Source organism: Neopelma chrysocephalum, unplaced genomic scaffold, assembly GCF_003984885.1.
Source record: "Neopelma chrysocephalum unplaced genomic scaffold, ASM398488v2 Primary Assembly neopelma1_63, whole genome shotgun sequence".
Taxonomy (NCBI): Eukaryota; Metazoa; Chordata; class Aves; order Passeriformes; family Pipridae; genus Neopelma; species Neopelma chrysocephalum.
Genome location: NW_020897720.1, coordinates 7,954,048 through 7,980,397, shown reverse-complemented (window position 1 = coordinate 7,980,397; position 26,350 = coordinate 7,954,048). Strand labels below are relative to the sequence as shown.

General features: G+C 43.7%; 2 protein-coding genes across 4 annotated transcripts; both read right to left on the bottom strand.

The window, feature by feature from the left end:
• Positions 1 to 5,385: 5,385 nt before the first annotated feature.
• On the bottom strand, positions 5,386 to 7,532 carry LOC113967420 (ovomucoid-like). Its single transcript, XM_027682995.1, has 4 exons — positions 7,369 to 7,532; positions 6,515 to 6,531; positions 5,962 to 6,086; positions 5,386 to 5,509 (listed from the first exon to the last, which is right to left on the bottom strand). Exons 1-4 carry the CDS (start codon positions 7,421 to 7,423, stop codon positions 5,464 to 5,466), a joined length of 243 nt encoding a protein of 80 aa, XP_027538796.1. The 5' UTR covers positions 7,424 to 7,532; the 3' UTR covers positions 5,386 to 5,463.
• Positions 7,533 to 9,076: 1,544 nt separating this feature from the next.
• On the bottom strand, positions 9,077 to 21,665 carry LOC113967206 (ovomucoid-like). 3 transcript variants are annotated; one of them, XM_027682616.1, is made up of 10 exons: positions 21,500 to 21,665; positions 18,576 to 18,794; positions 14,139 to 14,261; positions 13,146 to 13,165; positions 12,204 to 12,340; positions 11,624 to 11,681; positions 11,204 to 11,340; positions 10,587 to 10,647; positions 9,789 to 9,898; positions 9,077 to 9,331 (listed from the first exon to the last, which is right to left on the bottom strand). In XM_027682616.1, the coding sequence occupies exons 3-10, from the start codon at positions 14,191 to 14,193 to the stop codon at positions 9,286 to 9,288; spliced, it is 624 nt and encodes a 207-aa protein (XP_027538417.1). In that variant the 5' UTR covers positions 14,194 to 14,261; positions 18,576 to 18,794; positions 21,500 to 21,665; the 3' UTR covers positions 9,077 to 9,285. The 3 variants fall into 3 exon arrangements, with proteins under 3 accessions (XP_027538417.1, XP_027538418.1, XP_027538419.1); XM_027682617.1 differs by having other exon boundaries at positions 18,576 to 18,772; XM_027682618.1 differs by lacking the exon at positions 18,576 to 18,794.
• Between the last annotated feature and the right edge of the window lie 4,685 nt (positions 21,666 to 26,350).

The following is a 26,350-nucleotide window of genomic DNA, read 5'->3' as shown; positions in this document are numbered from 1 at the left end:
AAAAAGCACATTTGTTGGAAGTGTTTGCCTTGCGCACACCATATCACACGTGCTAGACAGGAGTGGGGTGCCAGGAGACTTTCATGGTACAGCAGAGTGAGGGGACAGCATCATGGGACACTCTAAGCTTTTACAGACATCAACTCTGGGGTTTGGCAGACATCAGTGTACTTAAAAGGTTCTGAAGGCTCAGTGAATCTCTCCACACTCTCTGCTGTAATTTTCTGGTACACTGGATTTCTCACCAACAGGAAGGAAACAGTCATCACAAGAGGAAAGCATTACCTAAAACCTCAGAAGTTTATAAGACAATTCTATGAAGGAGTAAGAATTATTAATCTTTTGGCAATGGGCATTAGTCTGATTAAGAAATTATGAGAATAAGTACTCTTAGATCTGTACTGGGATAACGTTTCCTATTAATGGCAAGCAAGTGGTATTCTGTGCAGGTGACATGGGCTTCTTAATACCAAAGACATTCCAGAAAAATTTCCAGTAGCTGCAAACAGAAGGCGAGCCGTTAGGCTCCCCCCTTCCCCCACAATTATATGGCATTAAATTTAGAGTGTCAGCTGAAAGTCGTGTTTTAGGGAAGATAAGTGATAAATAATGTGCTAGGCTCTGCTAAGTGGTTCAACTCTATCACAAGTGTATGGAAAAACAAATAAGGGATATTGCATAAAATAATAAATTTTTGATTTAAGGCAGTCATGGAAGGAAGTGACGGATGGAACTTGTTTGTGCTTTAGAAGAGGCTTGATTCATACGTGTGGCTTAAAGACAGCCTGAGTTTTAAATAGAAAATCAGAATTGGTTTTCTTATTATCCTGGGAGATGTTCAACACTTGGCATGAGCAGATAAATCATAAAAACATAGCTGAAAGTGTAAGGGAATTGTAGTCACAGAATAGAGCTTGTGGGATTTGGCCTGATTATATCAATGAAATCATTTTCCTGAAAAATAAATGAATAATGCTATTTGGATCTCATTCACAAATATCACAAGTTGAAGGGTTCCTTTGAAAGTTGTTTCTGTTGCATTCTTAGCATCCTGAGTGAGTTGACTTTCAGATTCCTTGAACTGATTGTGAGCATATTTGGAAAGGAAGCATTAGTCACGGAAGCATTAATAATTATTATTTTCCAGGGGCAGGAATGCCAAAACCTGAAAACAAAGCTTCCTCACAACTTGCACCAGCTGCTGGTGGATGTAGTGGTTGCCAGCTCTGTGGTGGCTGGGGAGGCTACAGGAACAGAGTCTGTCTCCTCTTCAGCCCTGCAGCCTGAGCTTCTCCATACCCATCTCCAGATCAGAGATCCTCAGCTAGCAGAAGCTGTGATGCTTCTCCTGTTTCCTCTCCTGCAAGACTGAAGTAACACAGGAGCTGTTGAGCATGGCAGGTATCAGCCAGGGAGTGGCACTGCTCTCATGTTTGCCCAACAGCCGCCCTTTCATTAGCTAGATCCGCTGGGAAGATCCCCTGGGAAGATCCCCTCTGATCCCCATGCCGCTTCTGACGGTCTGGGTGGCCAGCCAGGACTGCTCCAAAAGCAGTTCTTCTCCTCCCATAACTCCTGCCACTTCACAGGGCAGCAGGGAGAAAAGGAGAAGCAAATAAGGAGCCCTGCTACAGGGTCTGTGGGAAGGGATGGGACATAATGGACAGCAGCCAGGGCAGGGCTGGGAGAGCTGCTGGGGCAGATGTGACAGGGATTGCACAAGGAGCAAAATTAATAGGAAACAGAGGGAACAGGACTGGAGTAATTGTGGGGAAGCAGATGGGCTGAAAACAGGCATTAGGAACAGTCAAAAACAACTGTTCCCAGACAGTGAGCCTCAGGAAATGTGAAACACGTGCTGCAAATGGGAAGGGCAGAGTGCACCCACCTGCCCAAACCCCTCTGTGATATGTGTGAAGGTGCCAGACTCTTTTCAGTGGTGCCCAGCTACAGGACAAGGAGTAATGGCCTTAAAACACAAGTTTCACCTCAATGTGAGAAAGAACTTCTTTACACTGATGGTGGCAGAGCACTGGAACAGACACGTGGGAGGTTGTGGAGTCTCCCCCTCTGGAGACATTCAAAACCCCCCTGGATGAGTTCCTGTGTCACCTGCTCCAGGTGACCCCACCTTGGCAGGGGAGTTGGACTGGATAAACTCCAGGGGTCCCTTCCAACCTAAACTATTCAGTGATTCTGAGATTCTGAGATTCAGGAATATCATGATGGTGGGCTCAGTAAAGTGGTTTTCACCATAGGATTATTTTAACATTTCTACAGACATGAGATCCATAGAAAAGCTTAAATAAAACTCTTCCTGCTATTTTAGGTTCTTAGAGGACAAACATTCAAGAAGGTTATGGTCACATGAATGGGATAAATGTTGGCAGTGATATGATGGGTCCTCTTGTATTAAGGTAAATTTCCAATAATTCTGGAAATTCTACCCACGTTCTAATCCAGAAGTATTTCTTCCCATAGCAGTGATATTCTCCAGGGAAGCTTTTGCTCTTGTCTTGAGATTCCCTGTCTCAAGCAAGTCCATAGTCTACCACGACCTACAGAATTCTTCATTGATGTTCCCTGCTTTAGTTTAAAACTTGCCACAGGCTTCATCTGGCTACAAAGAGCAATTATACCCTTTTTTTTTTTTTTAAAAAAAAAAAAGGTGGATGTGTGCATGCAAGTCCACGTGTTGTTCCTGCTGAGGTATCATTGTCCTTGCTCCCGTACCCTGCTGTCACACCGTAATCGAGAACAAAGCGGTACCACACTCGAGCCTGTGCTGCTGTAGAAACCGGCGCAAACTGCGTTCCTCTGCGGTTGGCTGGCGATGTGGAACATTGCAAGAGCTCCCAGACACGTTGCTGTTCCCAGACCTCTGCACACGGGGGCAGAGCTGGATCTTCTATCAGAATATAAATTCAATTTACAGCCAGCAAACCCCCTGCTCTAAGCCGCACTCACCTAATATTTCTCCGTGTAGTTCAGCCATCTGATTGCTGCCTGCATATCTCCAGTCTTTTAAGAATAGATGATATCATAGGCAAGGGTGTCTGGAATAATTTAACTGTCTGGAAGCTGCATGCTAACAGCAAAAGGCTGAGGATCCCAGTCCTGCAGTAAATCTTAGCTCTGCCTCACTGCAATAGCTCTGACACAGACAGCCCCTCAAAACAATGTCCACAATTAATTTCCTTTTAAAATATAGTTTTATTTTTCTCCTCATCAAGAAAGAGCATAATAACAAACCATTTATCCTGCATAAAGCCTCAGAGAGAAACTGCATTAACAGAAAGGTCTAGACTGGCCTGAGGTATATTTTGGCCAGTAACAAGTAGAATAATTCACTATAACAGAAAGATCAAAATAAAATAAAGCAGAATGAAATAAGTACATGCAATGTCTTAATCAAGTTGTGAGGTAATTGAATGGCATTTCCTAAATTCACAAACAACAGATAATGACATGAAGTGCCGAGAATACTGCTTAAAGAATTGTACCATGAGATACCTCGGCAGGCAGACAATGTTTCCTGCCTTGAATTTCCTGGAGGGAGAGTTAGATTAGCAATGGTGAGAGGCTTTTGTGCTGTTGTGACAGGATTTTATTGAGAAGCAGTAAAAAAAATTATTTCCAACGAGGTGCCCATAAAAGAGGACTTTCTTTCTCTCTGTCCTAAGGAGCAGGATGGGAGCATGAGCCTGCTGGGGCAGGAGGCTGGGAGTGCCACTGGGGTCCTGCTCTGCCCTTTGTTACACCTGAGCAACACTGCTAGCTCAGCATCAGGGAGGAGGATCTGTCCCCGTTCCTTTCTACTCACAGTTTCCCCTCAATTTCCTGATGGATTTTCCTGTTTAGCAGACATGGCCCCTGGAAGATGCCCTCTGATGATCATGGGGATCTTGAGCGCGATCAGGAGCTCTTCTTGTCTCCAAGGCATCATGGTTCCTGAGGGCCATCCTCATCCTCTCTGCTGCTCCTCAGGAAAGAAAATAAGTGCGGGAGCTGATGTTCTCTCACCCCGAATCCCACACTCCGTGGAGAGGGAGAAGAAGGAGCATGAACCCCACGAGCCCCACACCCCTGGCACTACCTCCCAGAGCCTCAATTTACCTTGGTCCTCAGAGATCACATCTGACATTGAAATGCCTTCCTGGACACAGACCCCCCTCTCCCAGGAGGGATATTCCAGCCTCAGGAAGGGACTTGGCACTAAATGGTTGCAGAGAGTCATGTCTTTTGGAAATAAATTGTCTCCTTTTAGAGAGTGCTCTCTCCAGTCTCTGGGAAGTGACACATTGTCACTTAAGATCATTAACTATTTGACTATGAGACTTGCTGCCTGTATAGCACGAGGCACTGCCAGCGCCTCACTTTTAATGAATAATAAATTAACACTATGACTCTGAGACCTTCCTTTCATCAGTCGAGATTTCCAGAGGCCGAAGAATCTCAAAGGATCCTCCACAAGTGACAGTTGACGTCACTACGTACAAGCAGCAGCTCAGTGAGGGGTGAGGTGCCAGTGATTGTTAGCAGTACTCTGAACATCAGGTCTGTTAGGACTGGTTTTCTACAATACCCCACAGCAGTGAACATTACAAACATGAACACGGGCAGCAAGGTATCCTGCTTGCCCAGAGAAAACATCCTGTGCCATTGCTTTGGGAAGCAAAGCAGGTTGAAAAAGGTGGGTTTCCAGTCCTGCCTGCGAGGGGAAGAGAGGCAGTTTGGAATCTCACCTTCTTTGCCTCTTCTCTTGTGGGTATAAGAAATTGGGGATAACCCTGGAAACTGAAACAAGGATGAGCAGCTCATGGTGCCAGCAAGACCCTCTTTGCCACTACGGCTTTTGCAAAACAACCCCAAAACACCCCAACTGCAACAATCTTGGGACTGCCTCTAATTATGTGAACACTGAGGTTCACCTGGGGCCCCCTCGTGCTACCAGTCTGCAAAACAGTAATGCTGGTTTAGGCTGTAGGTATTCGACAGAAGCAGCTGTGGGGGGAGGCTGTTCCTCTCACCCAAGCAGAGAGTCTGTCTGTGATACCCTCAGTGGAGTAAATTGACAGGAGCAGCAGAATGCATCTTCAGCCCTGGTTTTCTTTCAGAAAGTTGGATGAAGGCTGATGCCCAGAAGATCTACCCATTGCCTTTGCAGTTGGGGTTGATTTTTTTGTAGATCAGAGCATTGTACTCCCTCTCCCTGGAATAATTTCCCCATTAATTCCCACACCCCAGGACTGTTGCAGCGTTATAATCATGCAACATCTTAGGCAAAACCAAAATGAGACTAAGGCAAGACATAAATGCTGATGGATTTTTTTTTTTATTAAGCAGAGGTTTCAAGATTAATCAGAAGCTTTCAAGGGTCAGGTCAAGACTTTAGGAAATCATCTGCCATGGGGAACATTGCCAGGGAGGGATCCTCTTTCTGAGATGAAGGCTGTTGAGAACTCAACAGGCACTCATAGACCTCAGTTCAAGAGTCCGACGGCTTCTCCTGCAGAGAAGGAAATCAGTAGCTCAGACATGGAACATCTGAGCTTTTACTGTTGGTCTGTCTCTCCTCTACACCACAGAGGAACTTCTGAACTCTATTCCATCTATTTTCTTTTATTATTAACATACAAAGACAAGATAAATTCTTAATTTAAAAGAACAAATAGTCTGTAGAAAATGAACTTTTTTTGCTGGAAGAAGGCTCTTCAGCAAATCACTTAAGAAGGAAATTGAGAACTCTATGCTATCTCTTTATATCTGTAAGAAAACAGTTCCTGGAAGACTATCCCTCCCTCAAAAAAAAAAACAACAAACAAAACAAAACAAACCTTGCTGGTGAAATAACAGGTAAACAAAATAAAAGAACTTTACTTCTCCAACCAGTCTCCAAGTCTGATTTGCTAGTTTAAGCTAAGTTAATTTAGTTAGTGAAGAGATTGATTTTATACGTACGCGTATGCGTTGCAGAATAAGCATTTGTTGCCATATGTGACACCATTAGACCCGCAGTGTGGCATGTACTCCATGGTACAGAAGTTTCTGGCTATCGGCTGGTTATTACAGTACTGGGCTGCAAACTGTATTCATAATAAAAAAAAAAAGCTCTCAACCAAAGATATGCAAGAAAGGTGACATTAGGAGACCCCACACACCCCCTGAGCTCGCCACTTATTGTCCAGAAGCAGATGCTGAGAAAAAGCCCAGGGACAGGGCAGGATACAGTAGTATGTTGCCTCCCACCATGTAGAGCCTGTGTAACCACTGTAAATGATGCCGCAGTAACTTTGACAGTAAGTGGGACATGAACTGGATATCGCCCTACTTGTTAAAACTGTCATCAGATGAAAATGGCAATTTCACCCAACAATATCTACGGCAAATACTGTTCAGGCAGCTGGATGTCTCAGGATTGTCAAAGGCTCAGTCACAATGTGATTAGTAAGGACTTATACAGAAACATCTTTGAGGAAAGAAAGGATCGAAAGTAGAAAAATCTGTCCCTTACCTGCGCTGCACCAGTAGCTGGGAAAAAAAGAAGAAAAAAGGAAATATGTTACAAATGTAATTCATGGATTCTGTTAGAGTTAAAATCTGTGAATTAGTGCCCTGAATACACAACTTCCAACTCACTGTGTGTTAGCAAATTTCTTCTTAGACAAAAGGAATTTCAGGCAAAATTTTGTGCCCTACTGTATGTTGATTCTGTAGTATTGTTTTGGCCTTTTAATGAGGGCTACAGTCAAGATGGAAAAAGGTATGCAAAATGAAAGAAGAGAAAGACAGTTTCCATGGTTCAAAAGATGGAGCAGGACATGTACTCAAAGCAAAGCAAGTTATTGAGGCAAGAAGGGTCATAAAGCTGACAAATACACAGAGGCAGCATCTTATATGTATTGCCACTGTTATTCTTAAACAAGAGGAGTATTTAGTGAGATGTAAATTTATAAAGCTTCTACAGCAGTTCAGGCTCTCAAATTGTATCTCGGTTCAGGATGACTACAGGAAATATTCATTTTCATTCAGTAAAATCATTTGTGTTTCTGCAACATTTCAGAGGTTAAATACTGGATGTCTGACTCTCTGGGTTGTACCACGTACATGTCACTTCTTTCATTATGCATAAACTAACGCTGAGAGTAGAGCTGTTCCCACAGTTGTTCTTACCCACTCAGTTCTGTTGCTAAAATATTACCCCATAAGTGATAGTCTTTGATGTCAAGTCTTTTCAACACTATCTTTCTAGGAGTAAATAAGTCCTTGCAGAATGAAGCTCTTTTCAGTCTGGGGATGTTTTTTTGTGGTTCTAAAGACAGCCAGCGCTTACTCGAAGGCAGAGCGGGAGGCAGTGGAGCAACTCACCTGAGATGCAGCAAAGGGCCAGAGTGACCAGCAGCAACACACCTGTCGCCTTCATGGTGGCTGGAGCGTCTGTGAGCAGCAGCGTTTGGCTTTTGCTCAGTAAACGCAGCCCTGATTCTGCCCTCAGCTGGTAACCGCGCTTATATTCCCGCCCGCACGGCTGGGTGTGTGTGTGCTTGCGCGTGTTTGTGCATGTTCATATCTGCCTTATCCACCCTTATTCTGGAATAACATTCCCAGTCTTTTGTTGCAGTGGCAATCCCGATAGAGGGAAGCCGTGCTGTGAGCCAAGAAGGATGTTTCTTCATCAACGGGAGTCACAAGAAGTTCGGATGTGTTAGATACACCCTCTGTGTCGTTATTGTAAGTGAAATATGTGACAGTTTCCTTCTGAAGGATCATAGAAAGTTCCTGCAGGCAAAAGAGCGACTGTACAAACCTGAGCAGCAACTGCTGTCAGATTTTCTCTGTGTGCACCTATCAGTGCCTATTTATGTACGGTGTTTTTTCAAGAGAAAAACATTGAATGAAATGCTTCTGTAGCAGAAAGTCTCTCCTTTTATTTTTGTGCTTCACCACAGTAAAGCGTCATTAAGTTATAGTGAAACCAGGAAAACAATGAACTGGGAAGGCAAGCAAGAGTGTGTCACAGACACTGAAAGGAGTACTTGGAAAGGACAAGGAATGGAGCGACTTTTATGGGATTATGCAAATTTACAATTGTTATTTCCTTTAAAATCCATTAGCATTGCAGTAATAAGCTTTTAGTATGATGATGACAGAATGATGTGAGGCCCTAGCATGGATCCCAGAAAAGTTGAACCCAATCTGGAAATCACTGCTTCATCCATCTGCCCATCTCAGCATAAATCCTTTGTTGTACCACCAAAGCACTGCTTTTTGGGACGACCTCATTCCATCAAGGAGAGCAAGCAGACTCCCAGAAGAAATGCATGTGGGAGATATTATATTTTAGAAGGGATATGTCCAATTTATTTATGTTACTCTTGTGTGGATCAAAAAACCACCAATTCAATACTCAAACAGAGGACAAAAGCAAAATAAATTTCATGGACAATATGCCAATGACAGGTCACACTCTCAAAAAACAGAAGGATACTTTGTCCTTGGATTGTGAAACACTGCTGAAATACTTCTTGGGCTGGCAAAGAGCCTTGTGTTATTAAAGACTAAGAGAGAAGACAAGTAGGCAGGAGTAGGCACCATCCCTAGGAAGGCATTTATCTTAAAACACTTGAAGGTTGCTAAAGGATGATTTCAAGATGAGAAAAACCTAGTAATAAGTCATTTGGAGGACCTAGACAAATAGACTGGGACCATGCACGTGTCTGAAAAATATGGGCTTTGGCCACAGACTATCCCTGTAGAGTGCTACGCTTCAGGTGAGGATGGTGCTGAGGAGTCCAGGGAACAGCTCTGGGCACAGACACCACAGTCTGACCAGGTTTTGCTGATGCTGCCTGCACAGGGAAAATGCACCAGGAATACCTGTGTCACTGCTCCAGCCCTTTACAATGTCAAACACCTAAAGGGTCTGAACACTAATGCAGGCCGACTATCACTTATGTGCAAAGACACACAGCTCTGGGGTTTATGCATCTGTATTTCATTTTCTGCCTTTTATGAGAGGGAGGGGAGCAAGATGTTGTTCTTGTTATATCCCAGAGCTATGAGCACATAACCTATTCTGCCTGGCATCATCATTCAACAAATCAGAAGCAAATGTTTCATGAGACAACACATGAAACAAGACAAAGAAATGTTGCTGATTTAGTTTATTGAGAAAGAAAGTCAGGAGTGAACTGAGTTCCCCAGAGGGTGAGATGAACTGAGGTGAGATCTTTAGCTGGGATTTGCCAGTGGGGATCCTGTGATGAATTCTCTCAGCACTGATACTCAGCATTTTCCAAAATGGCTTAAAGTGATAGTCCCATTGCTGTCCCTGAAAGTGAGGAGAAATAAAAGTGAATCAGACAGCTTGGCTCCTAGAGATGGTGTCAGATGGGATCCTGCCCCAGAGCCAAGGAACTCGCACAGTCAGAATTCCATTAGCTATTTGATTATTAAGAGATGAGCAAAACAATTTAACCCATTCTTAAGACTGAAAACATTTGGGGGGAAACTATAGTGAAATTTCAAAAGTAATTTCTTTTGCAACATGCAAGAAAAATTCCATTAAAGTTAAATGGCCTTCAAACCATTCATGCTAACAAAGCAGACACAGCTCTTTGTATGCTCTAATGAAAAAAAAAAAAGAATGGTTGGCATGGTGGCTGGCATTCTCTCCTGCCCCAAATCCCTAATCAACACTGTCCAGCAAACAAGAAAGCGGCAACTGTGCAAACTTGCACCCATAGGAGGCAAATGATAACACAAATGTGATTCATGTTTGTACATACATGACTGCGTTGCAGAAGTTACACTTATTGCTGTATGTTGTGTTGTCCGAGCCACAGAGAGGCATGTAGTCAACTGAGCAGACAGGTTTAGGGTAGTCACTGCAGTCAACCTGCAAAATAAAAATAAATATAAGAGTCTGATGTGAAGGAGTCAATAGCAGAAGGGCTTGAACCCTGAGCTACAGCTGCAGTGCTAATGATAACAATCTAACTAAAAGTAATTAACTTCCTCGCACATCTCATATAAACTGTGGTGTCAGTTTCTCCTATGCCAGGAGAATTTAATAATATAAAAATAGATCATAATTTCCTGTTTGAAGAGATATATATCATAACCTGATCACAGCATTTCTAAGCAGCAGAAGTTCACTCGGTGAAGGTGCCATGCCTGTAATCACATTGCACTGTGTTCCCAAGCTATCCAGGAAATTAAAAGGAAAAACATTGGTGAAACTTCTGGAGAAGTGTAGTTGCTGATTCCTCTATAAAGGTCCAGTATCCCCCCTGTAGTCTTAAAACAGGAAGTTTTAAGACTCCTCAGTTCTGCCCTAATGGATTATTTCTGCTACGATTCTTTCACTGATCCCTTCCTGAGCAGTCACCTGCTCTCTATTCTGGTGTTCACATGAATAATGGGTATTATATGTGGAGGAAACAAAATCTTCCCTGTGCTGAAGCACAGCAGCAGTTACACTCCTGCAGGACCCTGCTGGTCTGGGGGCTGCTGCGGACACTGGCAGTGCTTCCTCTGACAGCAGCAGGACCAAAACCCAGTCCCTCATCACACAATTCACTTACTGCGACAATTTCCTTCTTACATTCACCGTCATTCTTCTTGCCAAGACTAGTTCCAGCCTCTCTGGAAAGGGAAGAGACTGGCATTAGGGAGCTCTACCAGCAACCTGTTCTGCTGAACCCCACATCCCAGCAATGCTGGTCAGTCTGAGCTATAATGTTTGGGATATAGGAGACATCCCGCTTATCTTGTGTCCACATGGCTCTAGACACCAGCTCAGGTGGTGTCACTGCTTGCCAGAATGTTGTTTTATGGCATCATGTAAAGGACAAGGGAGAATCCAGAGCATTACAGTGGATGAGGAGAGAGGTTGTGTGGAACATAGATGCCCCTTAGGTTAGTTGTTGTCCTCTGCAAGGCAGCGTCTGTCACACAGATCCTTATGATTTACTTCAGAGAAGCATTCTGTCCTGTGTTTGATCCCCACTCAGCCCTCTACTTCTCTTTCTAGATTAAAGGGACAGTTTTCCTTCTAATCACAAAGGAAAACGAGGTCTTGTTATGAGGGAAAGAGGAGGGTCAAAGTCCAAGCACCTTACAGAAAAGGCCTTGGTAGAAGTGCTGATACTCAGAAGAGCAGTTGCCAGGAGCACTAAGCCTGAGCACACACAGTACTCACAGGTTACGGGCACACAGCAGGCACTCGTTGTCGTAGGTGACCCAGTCGGTACCACAGATGGGGTTGAGGTCTTTGTTGCAGAGCAGCACCACTTTGCCTTCCTCACTTGTTGTGTTGGGGTACCTACTGCAGTCCACCTGTTGAGGGAACACACAACAACACACTGCTGAAGACTTGCTTAAAGGAAGCAAGTAGATCTGGTGAGTGTTTCTGTCTGGCCACGTAGGATACCACCACAGCAGGAAAAATGCTTTTTTGTGTGTCACTATGACAATCCACTTGCAGATGGCCACTGCAAGATTCTGACATCTCATAAGTGCTCTTGTTTAGAGTTTGAGTTACATCTTTGGGAATTCCATAAGCAGCTTTGGGCACTCAGAAGCAGGACATGCCCCTTGTTTTGCCCTTGGTTTCACTTACAGGGACAACTTCCTTGCATTCTCCATCGTGGTCTTTGCTGACATTGGTTCCGTATTCTCTGGAGAGGGAAAGACAAATGTTAGAAGTTCAGCAAAGACATCACTACATCCCAAGTGCTGGAAATATGTAACTAATGCAAGGGAAAACTGACTCTTTCTCAGTTAGGCTCATATATGTATTTTTGAGAAGGTAGTGCCATTCTCTCTAAGCAGCTGAGTGGTTGGCAGGGATGTAAAACCCCGGGAGCTTTATGACCATTTTGGACATAAGAGCTCAGAGCAGAGCAGAGCATCTCTCAGAGCAGAGCATCTCTCCATCCTTCAGCTGTGATGAGATGTGCTCTCAGAGCTGTCATCTGGCTGATCCTTGAACTGGAGAAGAAAAACCTGAATAAATTACACAAGCAAAAGAGAGACACAGTGACTAAAGCAAAGTCTAAGCACCAGAGCACCACAAAGTGATACCCAAGCTCATTTTGAAGGAACTGACACAACTGACATTATAGGTCACTGACTGTGGAAAAGTGGTGCTGCCAGGAGCCCTAAGCATGGCTGCCTGAGATCTCCCATGCAGTACATACATGTTATAGGCACAGAGCAGGCACTCGTTGCCGTAGGTGACTCCATCGGAACCGCAGATGGGGCTGACGGCCTCGCTGCACACCAACACCTCTTTGCCTTCCTCATTTGTAGTGTTGGGATATGTACTGCAGTCCACCTGCCGAGGGAACGTACAGCAACAGGGTAGAGAAGTCATTTGACATTCACAACTCTCATTTTGTATGCAACAGTGACCAAGTACAACCAGTTTCCACAACCACAGCAAAAACTTGTGCTGGTGGGTCAGTCTGGGAACAGGTGAGTCCTTCCTGCAAGGACCTTCCCACAAGGACCTTCCCACACAGCAGGAGAGGAGGAGGAGGAGGAGAGGGCTGTAGCCATGCAGCCCCTTGGATTGGGTAAATCAGTAGTGGTCTCTCATGCTCACTTGGCATCGTTTTTTAAAGGCTCTCCATTGGTCCCTTGTTCTCCTATTCCTGTGGCCCCTCCAGTGCACTTCTGTTTTTACTCTTTCATTCTCAGTACCCTGATAATGATTTTTTTCAGAGGACCAAGACTAATGACCTGGTGCATGGAAGCTGGAGTAGCTCAGAATATTTTAGTCTTTCACTAGGTTGCCCTCACATAGGTTCTGATACCACAGTCTATTGCTATGAGTTTAAAACCAGTTATATATGACCAGATTAAAGCTTAGACCAGTCTAAAGCTGCTGAAAAATTAATTAATCAAAAAATTTTGTATCATTATTACTAAAACATTATTAACATACGGCATAGATGTAGAGCCAAGAGCAGTAAAATTTAATGTTTTACACTGTAGAATCTGATTACAATGACACCAGCATCACACTAGGTGAAAAACAGCAGAATATCTACAGGCTGGAGGTTTTTCCCATTCCTTTGGTTATGTCTTTACCAGGCCACATACTTGAGAAAAGTGACAGAAAGAATTCTTCCACTCACCTCAATCCCAAAGGCAGCATCTGGAAAAGAGAGGCAGAGAGCATGAAACAAAGCCAATATGATAAGACCTCAGTTAAAGCTGGAAGTATAGGTGTAAAATTCCACAGGGCCGAGCTGAATGATTTCCAGTGATTGGGTTTTGAACTAAATAAACTATGTATGATTTTTTTTCTCTATGTTGATAAGTATAATAGCATTGCTTATTGCTGGCTGTGATGAAAAACATTTTTTAATAGCTTTGTTCTTTTCTGGTTTGAGATAGGTAGATTTATTAATTGAAAATAGAAGAACTTTTCCTTCCTTATCTTTTCACATATCCGTTTTGACCCTAAAGAGCTGCTGTTACGTATTTGAAAATACACCTGAATCAATACAGACAAATGCAAATAGTCACCTACAGGATAAGCAAATACATACAGCATCTGTTGTCAGAAATATGCATTTTAAAGAAGCCGAGTGTAAAAAAAAAAATGTCTTTGGCTCTGTGATTTCATCCGTTGTAAATATGCAATGAAAACATCAGACTCTGGCTTGTTTTCATCTCTATTAGCAGAAAAAGTATTGCAGGAAATTTGCCAGGGTCCTGCAAAGAACTTGCTTATGACATTACAATATTTTCACAACTAGTTACTGGAGGTCTGACCCTCTTCTTATGGCCCTATTTCAAGTATTGATCCATTTGCTGTAATTGTACAACAAGTCTAAGCAGTGTAATGGTGTTAAAACATCAGTATACAAAGTGTAACAGCACTAGTTGCCAGCACAGAACTCCACTTGCAGTTATTTGTATTTATGACAGATAACCAGCTACAGCCTTGAGCCATTGAGGACTGTCCAGAAATATGCTCCTGCATCCTGCACGATACCAATGCACCAAGGCAGCCAAGTGCTCTGAAGGAGAATATTTTCTCTCTTTGAAGCCACTATCTTATGCTTTTAAAGATGGACAGGAATCAGACACGAAGCTTCTGTGGCACCTTGAGAGTTACTCACCTGGGATGCAGCAAAGTGCGAAGGAGAGGAGCACAAAAACACCCGCCGCAGTCATGGTGGAAGTGTCTGGAGTCTGCAGGCTGAGCTCCTGTGCTGCTCACGAGATGGTCTCTCCAGGGCTGACTGCAAATATATACAAATGCAATGTCTAAACTGTTCAACTGTAACACAAAACAACAGCAGAATCTGTCACCAGTACAATGAGGCTGGTAATATTTATTGAGGTCTTGACTGCTCAGGTAATGGTCTGCGTCTGCTAGGCAATTGATTTTGGCTGGACACCTGGTTAATAGCTCAAGACAAGTATCACAAGGTCCCAATGGTCAAAACCAAACAAACAGCCCTTTGGACAAAAGGAACCTCTTTAGGATTCTAGTAGAAATATAAGGAGCACAAAATACTGAGGAGAATAAAGAGTAGGCCCTTCATTTGTCTCTCGCAGAGCAACATCTCCCTTCAGGGAGCAGCTTAGGCAGGATGCAGTACCATCCTGTTTGCAGATCAGGCCAAGTCTCTGCTTTCCTTTCTGGTTTTGGGTGGGGGTTTTTTCCCCGCATTCCCACATATTCACCACTAGATACAAACACAGGTCAGGTGTGGCTTTGCCATCAGCAGAACTGGTTGAGCTTTTTCAGGCAAGTTTGGCAGTACTGTGTCTAACCTGTGAAACCAATGGTATTTAGCACTGGTTTGACTAAAGCAAAGGCTTCTTGACAGTTTCACTGCCTGGGTATAGAAGAGCTCAGTATAAGACTTGAAAGCAGGTTAAAAATCTGTCACTAAAAATGTCACTTGAACCTTACCAGCAGGGAGCACTTATTTACAGACCCAGTCCCAGTTAAACACACCGACCAACTCAGAGTGTTCCGCCAAGCCATCTGAAGAACAAAAGACACCGAAGGTTTGGGAACCTATTTACATAGCACCAGCTACACTTGAAAGTACAGTAGCTCCTTTCCTCTTGCAGATATTTTAGAAAATGATACTTAAAATATAGGAGCTGTCCCAATTTTCCTGTCTGTCTCTCACCAGCAGCCTTTGTGCCATCTCCAAATTGCTCCTTCCTAGGAGGAGGTCTGCACCTCTGCTGTTTCAGTAGCTGTAATTTTGCAGGAGTGGGTTCTGCCTGTAACCTAAGTTCCTCATGCCTTTCACAGGTCCAAAATGTCAAGAATACCTGGGGGGTTTTTTGGTGGTGGGAGCTAAGCATTGTGCTTTGGGCAAGCTTCAGAACGGTGGGAGCTGCAGAGCAAAAGGTGCTTTACAGGTGCTGCCTTGAACAAACAAGGCACCACCCATCAGACAAATGGAATTTAGCTGAAATCATTGAAATTCAGGACAAGCAAATATGTTCTTGTCTGATACATCACAGTAGTCTAAAGAGTATATTTTGATCCTTAAATGGATATACTGTATAGTGTATGGAATCACCTATCCTGGCACTGGCATGCTCAAAAGGCTGCAGCATGGCTGTGCTGATATACAGATTACATTTTTACCTAAGAGATTCTTCACAGGGAGAAGCATCAAAATAATTATGCTGCTGTGATTGTTTCCATAAATTACAGAGAGCATCCATGAATATTTCAGACAGATTTGGCTCATCTTCAAGATGTATTGCCCTAATGTCTTGGGGATGGTGTCTGGAAGCCAAATACTTTTCCCTGAGTGCATGCAGGAGCACACTGTCACATGCCAACCTTGCTGCCTTCATCAGATCACCCATATAGGCTCTGCACTGTTGGAAGAATGTACATCTTTCTGGGTTAAATATGAACTTTGCCACTGCCTTCTCCAGCCAGGCAGCAAGACCTCTGTGAATCATTCTCACCAGACTTCCCAGCCCTAACCTGGCAGCTTTTGACAGGTTTCCTCCTACATGATGCTCAATGCTGCTGCCTGCCCTGGACAGTGCTGTCCTCTAGGCAGCATCAATCTCTCTCCTGATGAGTGGAGAGCACCTTCCTGCCAAAGGTTGGCGTGTGTTGCCTGCATACATCAAAGAAAAATTTTCCACTGCAACTGCTGGGTTCAGCACTGGGTCTGGCACTTACTGGCCCTGAGCAGCACAGATTTCCTCTGACCACCACAGTGCCTCAGATGTTCAGCAGATCCATTCCTTCATTTTCTCATCTACAGACAATCTAGGGAGACTCAAGTCAGTGACAATTAAGTGCTGACTGGGGAACACCAGTCCCCCATGAGCCATTCAGGTATCCCCCAGGCAAGTCACAAAAGTAACACCCAGCAATCACCAGGTTTCAGACACATGCACAGCCTTCAACCAGACAATGTCCACAGCCTCCAGATTTACAGCTCCAGATTATCCCACCTCTGAAAAAAAGCATGGAAAAATCCCACAGCTGTCTAAGCTCATGCTGTAGGACAGGTTGCTCAGTTCCTAGCTGCTCCTGGAAGAATAGTTAGAAAGAGGATTTGGTCTGCAATCCTGCCACTGATCTCATGCTGTAATCCACTTCATTATGGTCTTCTAATCCTCAAAGTCAGATGCAGCATCTGGCTAATGACCATTTGCCTAAAGAAAAATTCTCCTGTGTGCAGCAGCCAGCACAAGGACAGAGATCCTACAAGAGAGCTAAAGATGGACTTTTGACAAGGGGAAATGGTTTTAAGCTGAAGGAGGGTCAATTTAGATCAGGTATTAGGAAGAAATTCTTCCCTGTGAGGGTGGTGAGGCCCTGGCACAGGCTGCCCAGAGAAGCTGTGGCTGCCTCATCCCTGGAAGTGTTCAAGGCCAGATTGGACAGGGCTTGGAGCAACCTGGGATAGTGGAAGATGTCCCTGCCCATGGCAGAAGGGTTGATCTTTAAGGTCTCTTCCAATGCAAAAAATTCTATGATTCTGTGATCTGCAAGTAAGCAAAGGCAGTGCCACATCTCCGTGTACCACTTGTTATGGTCCTGAGCACCATAGGGTCTGTGGGCTGACACCAGGGCAGGGTTTGGCAATTATACAACATCCTCTCTCACTTACTCAAGTAATTTCTTGTTTTACATTTTCCATTACATTTTTTTTCAGTATCGATTTCATATTCTCTAAAATAATCAAAACTGATGTTGGAAAATTTTCTTAGCGGATGTGTGACTTCTCAGCATAAATAATACATTGATAAACAAATGAAAAATTATTTAACGCACTTATCCAAACCCTCCTGGGTTTTGTCACATTATTTAACTAACAAAAAGCTTTTGTAAAAGTGGGAAATAACAACAATTAGTTGTAGCTCTTTCATGAAAATGCCTCTAATCACTTCAAACCACCTGCAGAACACAATTCAGACTGCAGTTTTCATCTTTGGCTTTCTCTTGGCCACAGTGTGGCCAACAACTATTTGCACTGAGCCACAAGCCTGGAGAAACCAATGGAGCACAAATGGAAGCTCTGCCTCTTAGTGCCTGAAGGCCCCATTTGAACTAAGCAATAAAGCAAACAAAGTCACTGATATGATTAAAACATTTTGATATCAAAACATATCCATGTTTTATGAACTTATTAAATAGAACTTGATCCAGGTAATGCCGGTGGATGTTTTCCTGAACTAATAAGACCTGTGCAGAACTTTGTACCCTGCAGGTGAAGGCTAACATGGTTTCACATTACTTATGCAATGAATTAAATGTACTTGGCCCCACTGCAAAGGCAGATGTTGACACACAGGAACGAGTCCAACAGAGGCCAGCAGGCTGCCCAGGGGCTGGAGCACAGGGCATTCCAGGGAAGTTGAAGGAGCTGAGATTCTTCATCCTGGAGAATAGATGGCTATCTGCTAATAGATTGCTCTCTGCAGCTCCCTGATGGGGTTATAGATAAGGCAGAGTCAGAGTCTAAGCACAGCTGTATCACAAAAAGATTAAATTCTGAATTAATGTGAGGAATTATTCGTTGCCATGAGGATGATTAAGCACAGGAACCAAAGAGGCCATGCATGTCTTTCCTCGGTGATATTGAAAACTAAATTGAACAAGAAAGGCCTTGGGCACCTGAGCTGACTTTGACTTTGGCCTTGCTTTGAGCACAGGTTGAGCTAGAGACCTCTGGAGAGCTCTTACAACCTGAATTATTTTATGTATATGGTACTTTTATAATGCTCTCTCCTATAAATAGTTTTATTAATAAGGAAACATAATACTTCTCTATGACCCAGGAGAGCAGCCTCAGTTTTCCTACAACTTTTACTGAAGGGTCACATGTAAGCCCTACAAAGATCTCCCAGGACGTTTTTACAGGGGGTCACCAGTAACATATACAACAAAAAGAGTGAATTACAGTAATTTTTTAAAAACTCCACATGCTAAACTGTTCAAATTTGAGGACATTATGAGCTCTCGGTGGTTTCAAAGTCCCTCCACTACTGCAGCAGCCCAGCACTCTGGCACCACAACCCCTCTCCAGAAGAGCATCAACACTCAAACCTACAAAGCTATCTGCACCATGAAAAATCAGCTGCCAAAATATTGGCCACTTCACTGCTGTGCTGCAGCCTGGACCAGACGTGGGTCTCAGCAGTATCAGCTCCGAGGACACACCTGCAGCTCGTGCTGTGCTCCAGCTCCATGAGGTTTCCAGATGATGAGGATGTCAGGTCAGGGCTCCATTGCACAGGGCAGAGGTTACTCACAGGAAAGCAGGAAAATGCTAGAATGAGCATCAGAAAAAGGAGGCAGTAAACAACACAATTTTGCTGGACATTGACCCAGGTTATTGCTCTTTGAAGTGAACCTGCTGCAGGAAGGTGGGTTGGAGGTAATGAAGAGATATTAACCTGCAGCTGGTCAGAGGAAATCATTGGTTTAATCAGTTTCCCTGACACTTCAGTGATCTCAGCTCTGCATCACTGAGCACTCAGTTCATCTTTGCCACAGCCCAAGCAGGAACAACGAGGAGGTGGCTGCAAGGAAGCTGACCTGGGATTGACACCATTCATGGCTGCCTGGCAGGAGAAAATCAACCTGGCAACTTCACTACTAGGGCTGGGAAAGTCTCCTTCACGAGCTAGGGTCAGGAGAAAATCTTACAAAGGTAGGAAAAAGATAATAAAATTCAATAGATTCTTATCTGCAAGGAGACAGTATTTATAGCACAATGCAGTTAAAATAGAACGAATAAGCATGTTCTGCCATGAAAGCAAATTGCTTTGAGGTTATATAAACCAGGGGAATAGTTGAACACATTTTCAAACTACCAGTCATCTAGCAGCACACACATCATCAGAATAGCACACAGCAGGGGGATTGTGGCTGTGTCCCTTGGATTTCAGACAGCTACGTGACCCACTAAGGAGTGTCATTGCCGAGAGAGGCTGATAGGCAGAAATAAGATATTTTAAATGACTAACAAGCAGGGCTGGGAAAAGTGATCCAGTATGGGTGGGATGAGCCCTTGCTGCTTGCTGAGCAGCAAAGGGGAAAGCTAAGGCCTCGAGGAAGATCGTTTGATCCCTGTACAGCTGGATTTCAGAGTTTGTTTACAGAGGGATAAACATCCCGGATGCAACTGCAGTATGAAATCTGTGGCCAGGCTGGCTGAGGAGCCAGGTTACTGTCTCCCAGGAAGCACAGGGATCATCTCTTCACAGTGAGCTGCCAAGTCTCATTAATTTATCATAGGAACATGCCTTCAGTGCTTGCTCCCCTCAGTTCTGTTTTGTAAGATTGACAGATATGTCTATAGACCACAAAGTGTTCTTGACAAAAGGGTAATTAACCTTCAGTGTTTACATCTCCCTCCTCTTGGTAAGTAACACGACAATTTGGGGATTTGGGGAGATTTGGCTGTAAATGAGTTATGGTTTCCTTTTATGCTCTTGATCAGAGGCCAGGAGGATTAGAGTTTTCTTAGCTCTACCTGGAACGGTAGGTAACCAAGGGAGAATTTCCTTGGGTAAATGGCCAAAGCCTTGGACACAGGGATTCTGGACCAGACCAAGTCTGCATTCATCATTCAGTCTGTAGCTCCACAGCCCTTTGGGCCAGGATCTGGGACCTGCTTCATGAAAGCTCAGGACAGGGTAAGCTGAGGCTCTGCCCAACTTGAGAGACCAAGGGGTGAAGTTTGTACACAGATAATGACATGTATGGGAGGCGCTATTGTAAAGTGGTTTTTAAGTTAGAGAAACACTTCAGGAGTATGTCCTTCTGCACAAATCCAATATGGGAGGAAGAAACCAGGAGTGCAAAGCAGCTGTTCCTGTAGGTGCCAGTCCATTGCTGCCAGAGTGACCTGGAGGCATCGCTCTGCCTCGGAACTGCCCCAAGGAAGATCAACACACCACATCCCCAGGCAAAGTTTTCTTTCCATGTGAAACCACAGGAGGAGGTGATGCAGAACGGAAGCAAGTAGATCACCAAATAAAAACATGCTCCCAGGTCTCACCTTATCAACCAACAAGCCAGCAAAAATGCGTATGAGAAACAATGTTTGGAAGAGACAAGTGAAGGTGGTTGTTTTCATTTATGGGAAGAAAACCAGTAACCTCTGGGATTTGAGATTAATGGTGGTTTGGCTTTTTAAGAATGATCTTGTAAATAAAGCAGCAACAAGGGATAGGGTGCAAGAGGCTAAGAATGAAAACCCACTGCTCGCTCTAGTGGGAAAGGCAGGGAGAGTAGTGTGAGAGGCAGGATACATCATGGTGCTGTAACTTGAATGCTTGGCTGGGACAAGATGAACTGGATGGAAAGAATTTTGGTAGCTGAAGGACTATAAGCATCATAACCACTGAACATGTCTTCATTATTAACATCAAAAGAAATGGCAACAATTTCATTTATTCTACAGAGCTGAGCTCTAATGAGACCACTGGCTGATTCTTTACAGCTAGACATGGGTGAAGCACAGTTGGTGCTGACAGAAAGGAACATGCTGCCAAATTACAGGATTTTACTGTTTCACAGTAGACAGCAGGTAGACAGAGGTAGACAGCAGGTATTCTACCATCTCTTAACTATTGCACTATCAAAGTATTATATATAACAACTGCTATGTTATGCATGATCATATGGCCCCTACATGACCTGGCTTGGGCAATGCTCCGTTTGCAACCTGACAAAAAATTCTTATCTCAGGAGAGCTGAATACTGACATCTGCAAAGGTTTTGTGTGTCTCCTTTTCTGGTCTTGAAATGGGTTATGCTACACTCTCCTGCTGGTGAGAGTGAAGGTTGTTTGTGAGTGCTTCCATAGCAAAGAAATATTTTTGCTACTTGTCTCATATTTTGCATCTTTTTGCCATCCTTCTCTTCCTACATTTGAAAGCAGCCTGTGGAGAACAGCAATATTAGAAAGCTAGCGTTAAATCACTGCCAAATAAAATGTCAACAGAAGGTATATGCATCACTTACATCCAATCGTGTGCTGCCTGCTCAGCATCCGGCTGACACTGTTTGGGATGCTGCCACACAGAGCAATGGGAGTTCAGGCTGCTTCTTGGTTTGCTTTCCTTCTTAGTCATTGGGATGGCTGCTGTTCCTGAGCCCCTGAGTGTCCCAAGCTCTCTGAGGAGGGGAAAGTCTGCCATTAGAGACTCAGTATGACCATTTTCCCTAAAGGGAACTGGTGCTGGGAATGTAAATAAAGCTCCCAAATGATGCAAGTGAAGGAGAGTTCATCTGAGTTAACCACCACCAGTGAAGTCTTTCTGCTGTCTCTGACTGTTATAAACCTATCAGTCAACAAACCTCTGCCATCTGAATATGCTACATCATTTGAATTTCCACTCTGGATACTTTCTGCAGCTATTTTCTTTTCTCTGCTAAATCTTCATGATTTACCCCCCAAGCACAAACAGCAAGTGAAGAGGGAGAAAAGGAGGATAAATTGGAAAAGCACAGGGAGAGGCCAGGGGCTAGGGGACTGTCACTTGGAAAGCATGTTCTTTCCATCAGACTGACACTTTATAGGCACAGATCCCACATTCAGTGGTGTAAGTGGATCCATCTGTGCCACAGATCTGCTCCAGTGCTTGGTCAGGGGGCCATGACTGGCCATGCTCAGCAAGGGCCCTGGGGCATGGGCTACAGCTCAGCTTTAAAGGGAACAGTGAAAAAGGGCTTAAAGCAGTACATCCAAACATTCCTCGTTCTTCAGGGGACTTGAACAAAATTAATGTTTTACTTCTATGAATGAAAAATAGGCAGGAAGCAATATACTCTATAAATGCTTTTTCTTTGGAGATTCACAGTATGTTTAAAATTACAGGGCCTCACCTCAGCTGGTGAAAATCTGGAAACCCCTCCTGGGCTGTGTGGATGTCTGCCAGCTGGAGACAGGCTCCTTCCACTACTGCTTTCTGCTTTGTTCCTATCTACTCGTTGATCCGCGGAGAGCATGCAACCAGAGCCCAGGGCATGGCAAAGAATCAAATAAAACTGTATCAAACATTAAATTACAACAAGAGAATGAACATTTCTGAGTGTGAACATACTGATGGATGAAATGGCTGCATACCAGAGTTATACTCCTTTAAACGTAGAGGTCTGAGAAAATTTTTCAGTTCCCAAATTATTTTCTTTGCTAACAGCCAGTTAAATAGACCTGTGCAACTGATACAATGAGTTTGAATAATTATTTCTGGATTTCTTTTTTTTTTTTCGAGGAACATATGGTTATAAAAGTGCTTTAAAAATCATTTAAATATTCTTCTGAAATGAATATTTAAAAATCAGTGGGATGAGCCTTGTCACTCTCTCACATCCCTCAAGAGAATGACAGAATGTCTAGGCCCATCCACATGCCTCTAGCAAATGCAGCACATGAGAAAAAAGATAAACCAAGGGAAAATTATCAGCAGACATAATTTTGAAAGGCATAGATTTTTTGATAAAGTTTTTGAATGAAGTTTGGGTGCAGACACACTCAAGCAAAAGTTGTGGGGTTTGTTTTTCAAGTCACAGATGGGTAAGTGCTGATAAAAGGTGAAAAAAGATATCTCTGCTCAATATGAAAAGACTAAGTATTGTTTTCTACATTCCACTTATCAATCAAAATTTAAATGATTCACCTAATTCTTCCCCCTCTTTGTTTTGTAAGAAAAATTACTGTAGACTCAGAAAACATTGATAACACTATAAAGATAAGTCAGACAAACAAGGAAAGGGAGAGGACATTTATATTCTTAACATATTGCCTCTGTGATATGTACTGGTACATGTACAGGTCACAAATCCTGAGGCTGGACTGTCACCAGTGTGAAACACGTCAAAGTTTGTCAACCCTTGGCACAGCTCAGCCACTCTGTGCCCAGCTCCAGAGCCAAGGGCTGCAGCCTGTGGAGTGGGACCAGCTGCATTTCAGCACTAAATTTTAGATGCCTGATGTTGCAACTGTATGCAAAAATGACTGGAAAGTCGTTTTTTTCTTTGCTGCATCCTTGACTGAGGATATAAAGCTGCTTCCGTTCACAGCAAGAGTGCAAAAATAAGAGTCCCCTGAAGCAGGACTCAAACCATGCTTGCTTCTGATTCTTTCAGTGTCTCTTTCCAAGCTAAAAACCAAGCTTTCCTAGCACAACTGTTGAGTGGTTTTTGAGAGAAACCTGAACATTTTGAAGCTGCTCGGGCTTTTGCTCAAGGTGAGTAAGAAAGTCACCCTCAGGGCTCTGCAGCATTATGCACCTGAGCAGTGATGGAGCAGCAGGCTGAGCAGCACCAGGGTGTCTGTCACCTACACCCTGGAGATGTTACTGAGTATATTTGCAGTCTGGCAAGCACTGAGTTCATGAGATGATTGGGGACCCTGCTTGAGCAGAGAGGTTGGACTAGATGACCTCCAGTGATCCTTTCCATTTCGCGATTCTGTGATTTCTTGCTGTTTCCCACCGCGGTAACCTCTATCTATCCATGTATCCAACATTCCTCTATCTATGGCCAAGCAGGCACCCAATTCAGTGAACTGTAACCTGGACCACCTTTCAAGTTAGTGACACTTGAAACTTGGTATTGTTCTACCTCTCTCCTAAACCACAAAAATTCAATGTTTCCTCTTGAATGTGTTTGTCTTTGCCTGATCATTGCTTCCTTGTCATTGAAATGTTTGGGCTGGAAAAGATCTTTAGGATCATCAAGTTCAAACATGACCCCAGCACTGCCAGGGTCACCACTAAACCATGTCCTCAAGTGTCACATCTACATGTCTTCTAAATCCCTCCAGGGATGGTGACTCAACCACTTCCCTGAGCAACCTCTTCCAGTGCTTGACAACCCTTTCCATGAATAAATTTTTCCTGATATCAGATCTAAAGCTCCCTTGATGCAACTTGAGGCCATTTCCAACACAAAGCAGAAAGAAATCATCCAAGTAACAAACACTCAGTAAGTAACCCTGGAACAACTGAAAAACAAATCCAAGGCACAGGAAACCACACTGTCCCTGAGAAGGATGCCCTATTTTTATAGTTATATTGCTTCATAAAACACCCCCTGAGCCTGGGGGATATTTAAACTCCAATGTCAGGCTTTTCCCATTTCCTGGCCCAGTTTTAGTGATTTATTCCATTATGTGCTTCTACATGAAACCTACTGGTGAATACTGCATGGAAACCTCTGTCTAATAACCCCTTTGGCTGCTTCACTGGATTGCTCTGACTTATCCTCAACTTTGTTCCTCCTTGAATTCTTGTTTGCTTTTGGTGTCATCAGACAATGAGCTCCACAGAGGAGGCTTTGGCAGGGGTGTGCCAAGCCAATGCCATTCAGTTGGCCCTTGACAGCTTTACTGCAAAGGCTTCAGAAGGCTTGAAAAAGCCAGTGGTCAGAGCTCAGTCCAAGTTAAAGGCTGTCAAAGTCCACAAAAAAAAATATTCAGGTCTTATCCCTGAGGATAACCCAGTAACACTTAAACAAGACTGAAGCAGCATGTTCTGCAAAAGCACCTGAACAGAAAATGGCAAAAAGGTTATATAAACTAAAGGAACATTTACTTTAGGACGCAGACCAAAGAAAAGTACAATAAGCTATTGTTAGTTACAAATCATCTTGAAAACGGACACTAATGGCACAGAGGTACTATGGCCTCATTCTCTGGTACAATAGCCCCAGTATCTCCAAGTCAGGAACATTTGCCTGTAGCCTATTCTTCTGGCCTGACAATTCAAAGAGTGACTTTCCAAACTGATCCAAATAATTGTGTTACTCTCTGGTAAACTACAATGGGACATTGAACTGGGGAGGCACTAGCTGTAGCCCAGAAGAAACCCTGAACCCTAAAATACTGGACTTGCAATAGCTTTGGTGACCTCATGTGGAGGTAGTGGCAGTGGCTGTACCTGTGTTGCCAACAGATGAAGGGCAGCCCCAATGTTCCACTACCTCCCTGCCATCCATACAGACCACCAAAATGACAACAATTGTATCACCAAGTCATGACCTCTTTGGTCTCAGAAAAGTAGTAAAAACAACTCTGAGGCAGAATTGTTTTCCTATGACTTCTTATATATTCAGTTAAAACTGGTCACAAATGAACCTCTGAATCCTTTTGCTTCCCAGAAGTCTTTAGAAAGCAGCTCAGTGATGTACTAGGGCTGTCCCCCATCTCAGGGGTGATCACTGCCCACCAGTCCTGGAGATATTCTGTTGCATTAATAAATTAAGATATTTCATGAGTGGACACTTTTGCTGTTTGTGACCCTGATTGCAGCTCAATATACCCCTCCTGTAGATTATATCCTATAACAGCACTTGACACTGAGGACAAATTCAGTGGAGACAGACTGGAATCACCTTTCCTGACAGCAGCTGCTGTCCCTTCCATGGGACAGGCAGCACAGGCAGCAGGAACTGGGACAGGGGCACCTCTTGGCTAGGCAGCCAATTTCCTTTTCTAGCCCAAGCAAAAAAGTTCTCTTCTTGAGAGCAAATCAGCACCCACATCCAAACCATTTCCCTATGGAGGAGGTGGACCACACTCTCAAGGTGAATGTCTCCTTGCAGTGACTGTAAAGATGGAGTCTGTGATCAGGTCATACAGAGATATAGTTAGATAAGATTAACACTGACAAGGAGACTCTGAGGAGTAAGGAAGTGACTGGGAGCTCCACGGGGAGGTCAAGCCCTCATCAGAGCAGGGATGGCACTGACACGTGGCAGGAAAGGTTTCATCCACACTGTTTGGTAGAGGAGAACACCAACAGAAAAATACACAGGCACTCAAAGTACCATGTCAGGGAGGAGATGGGGCAAAACAGATGCAATATGCCA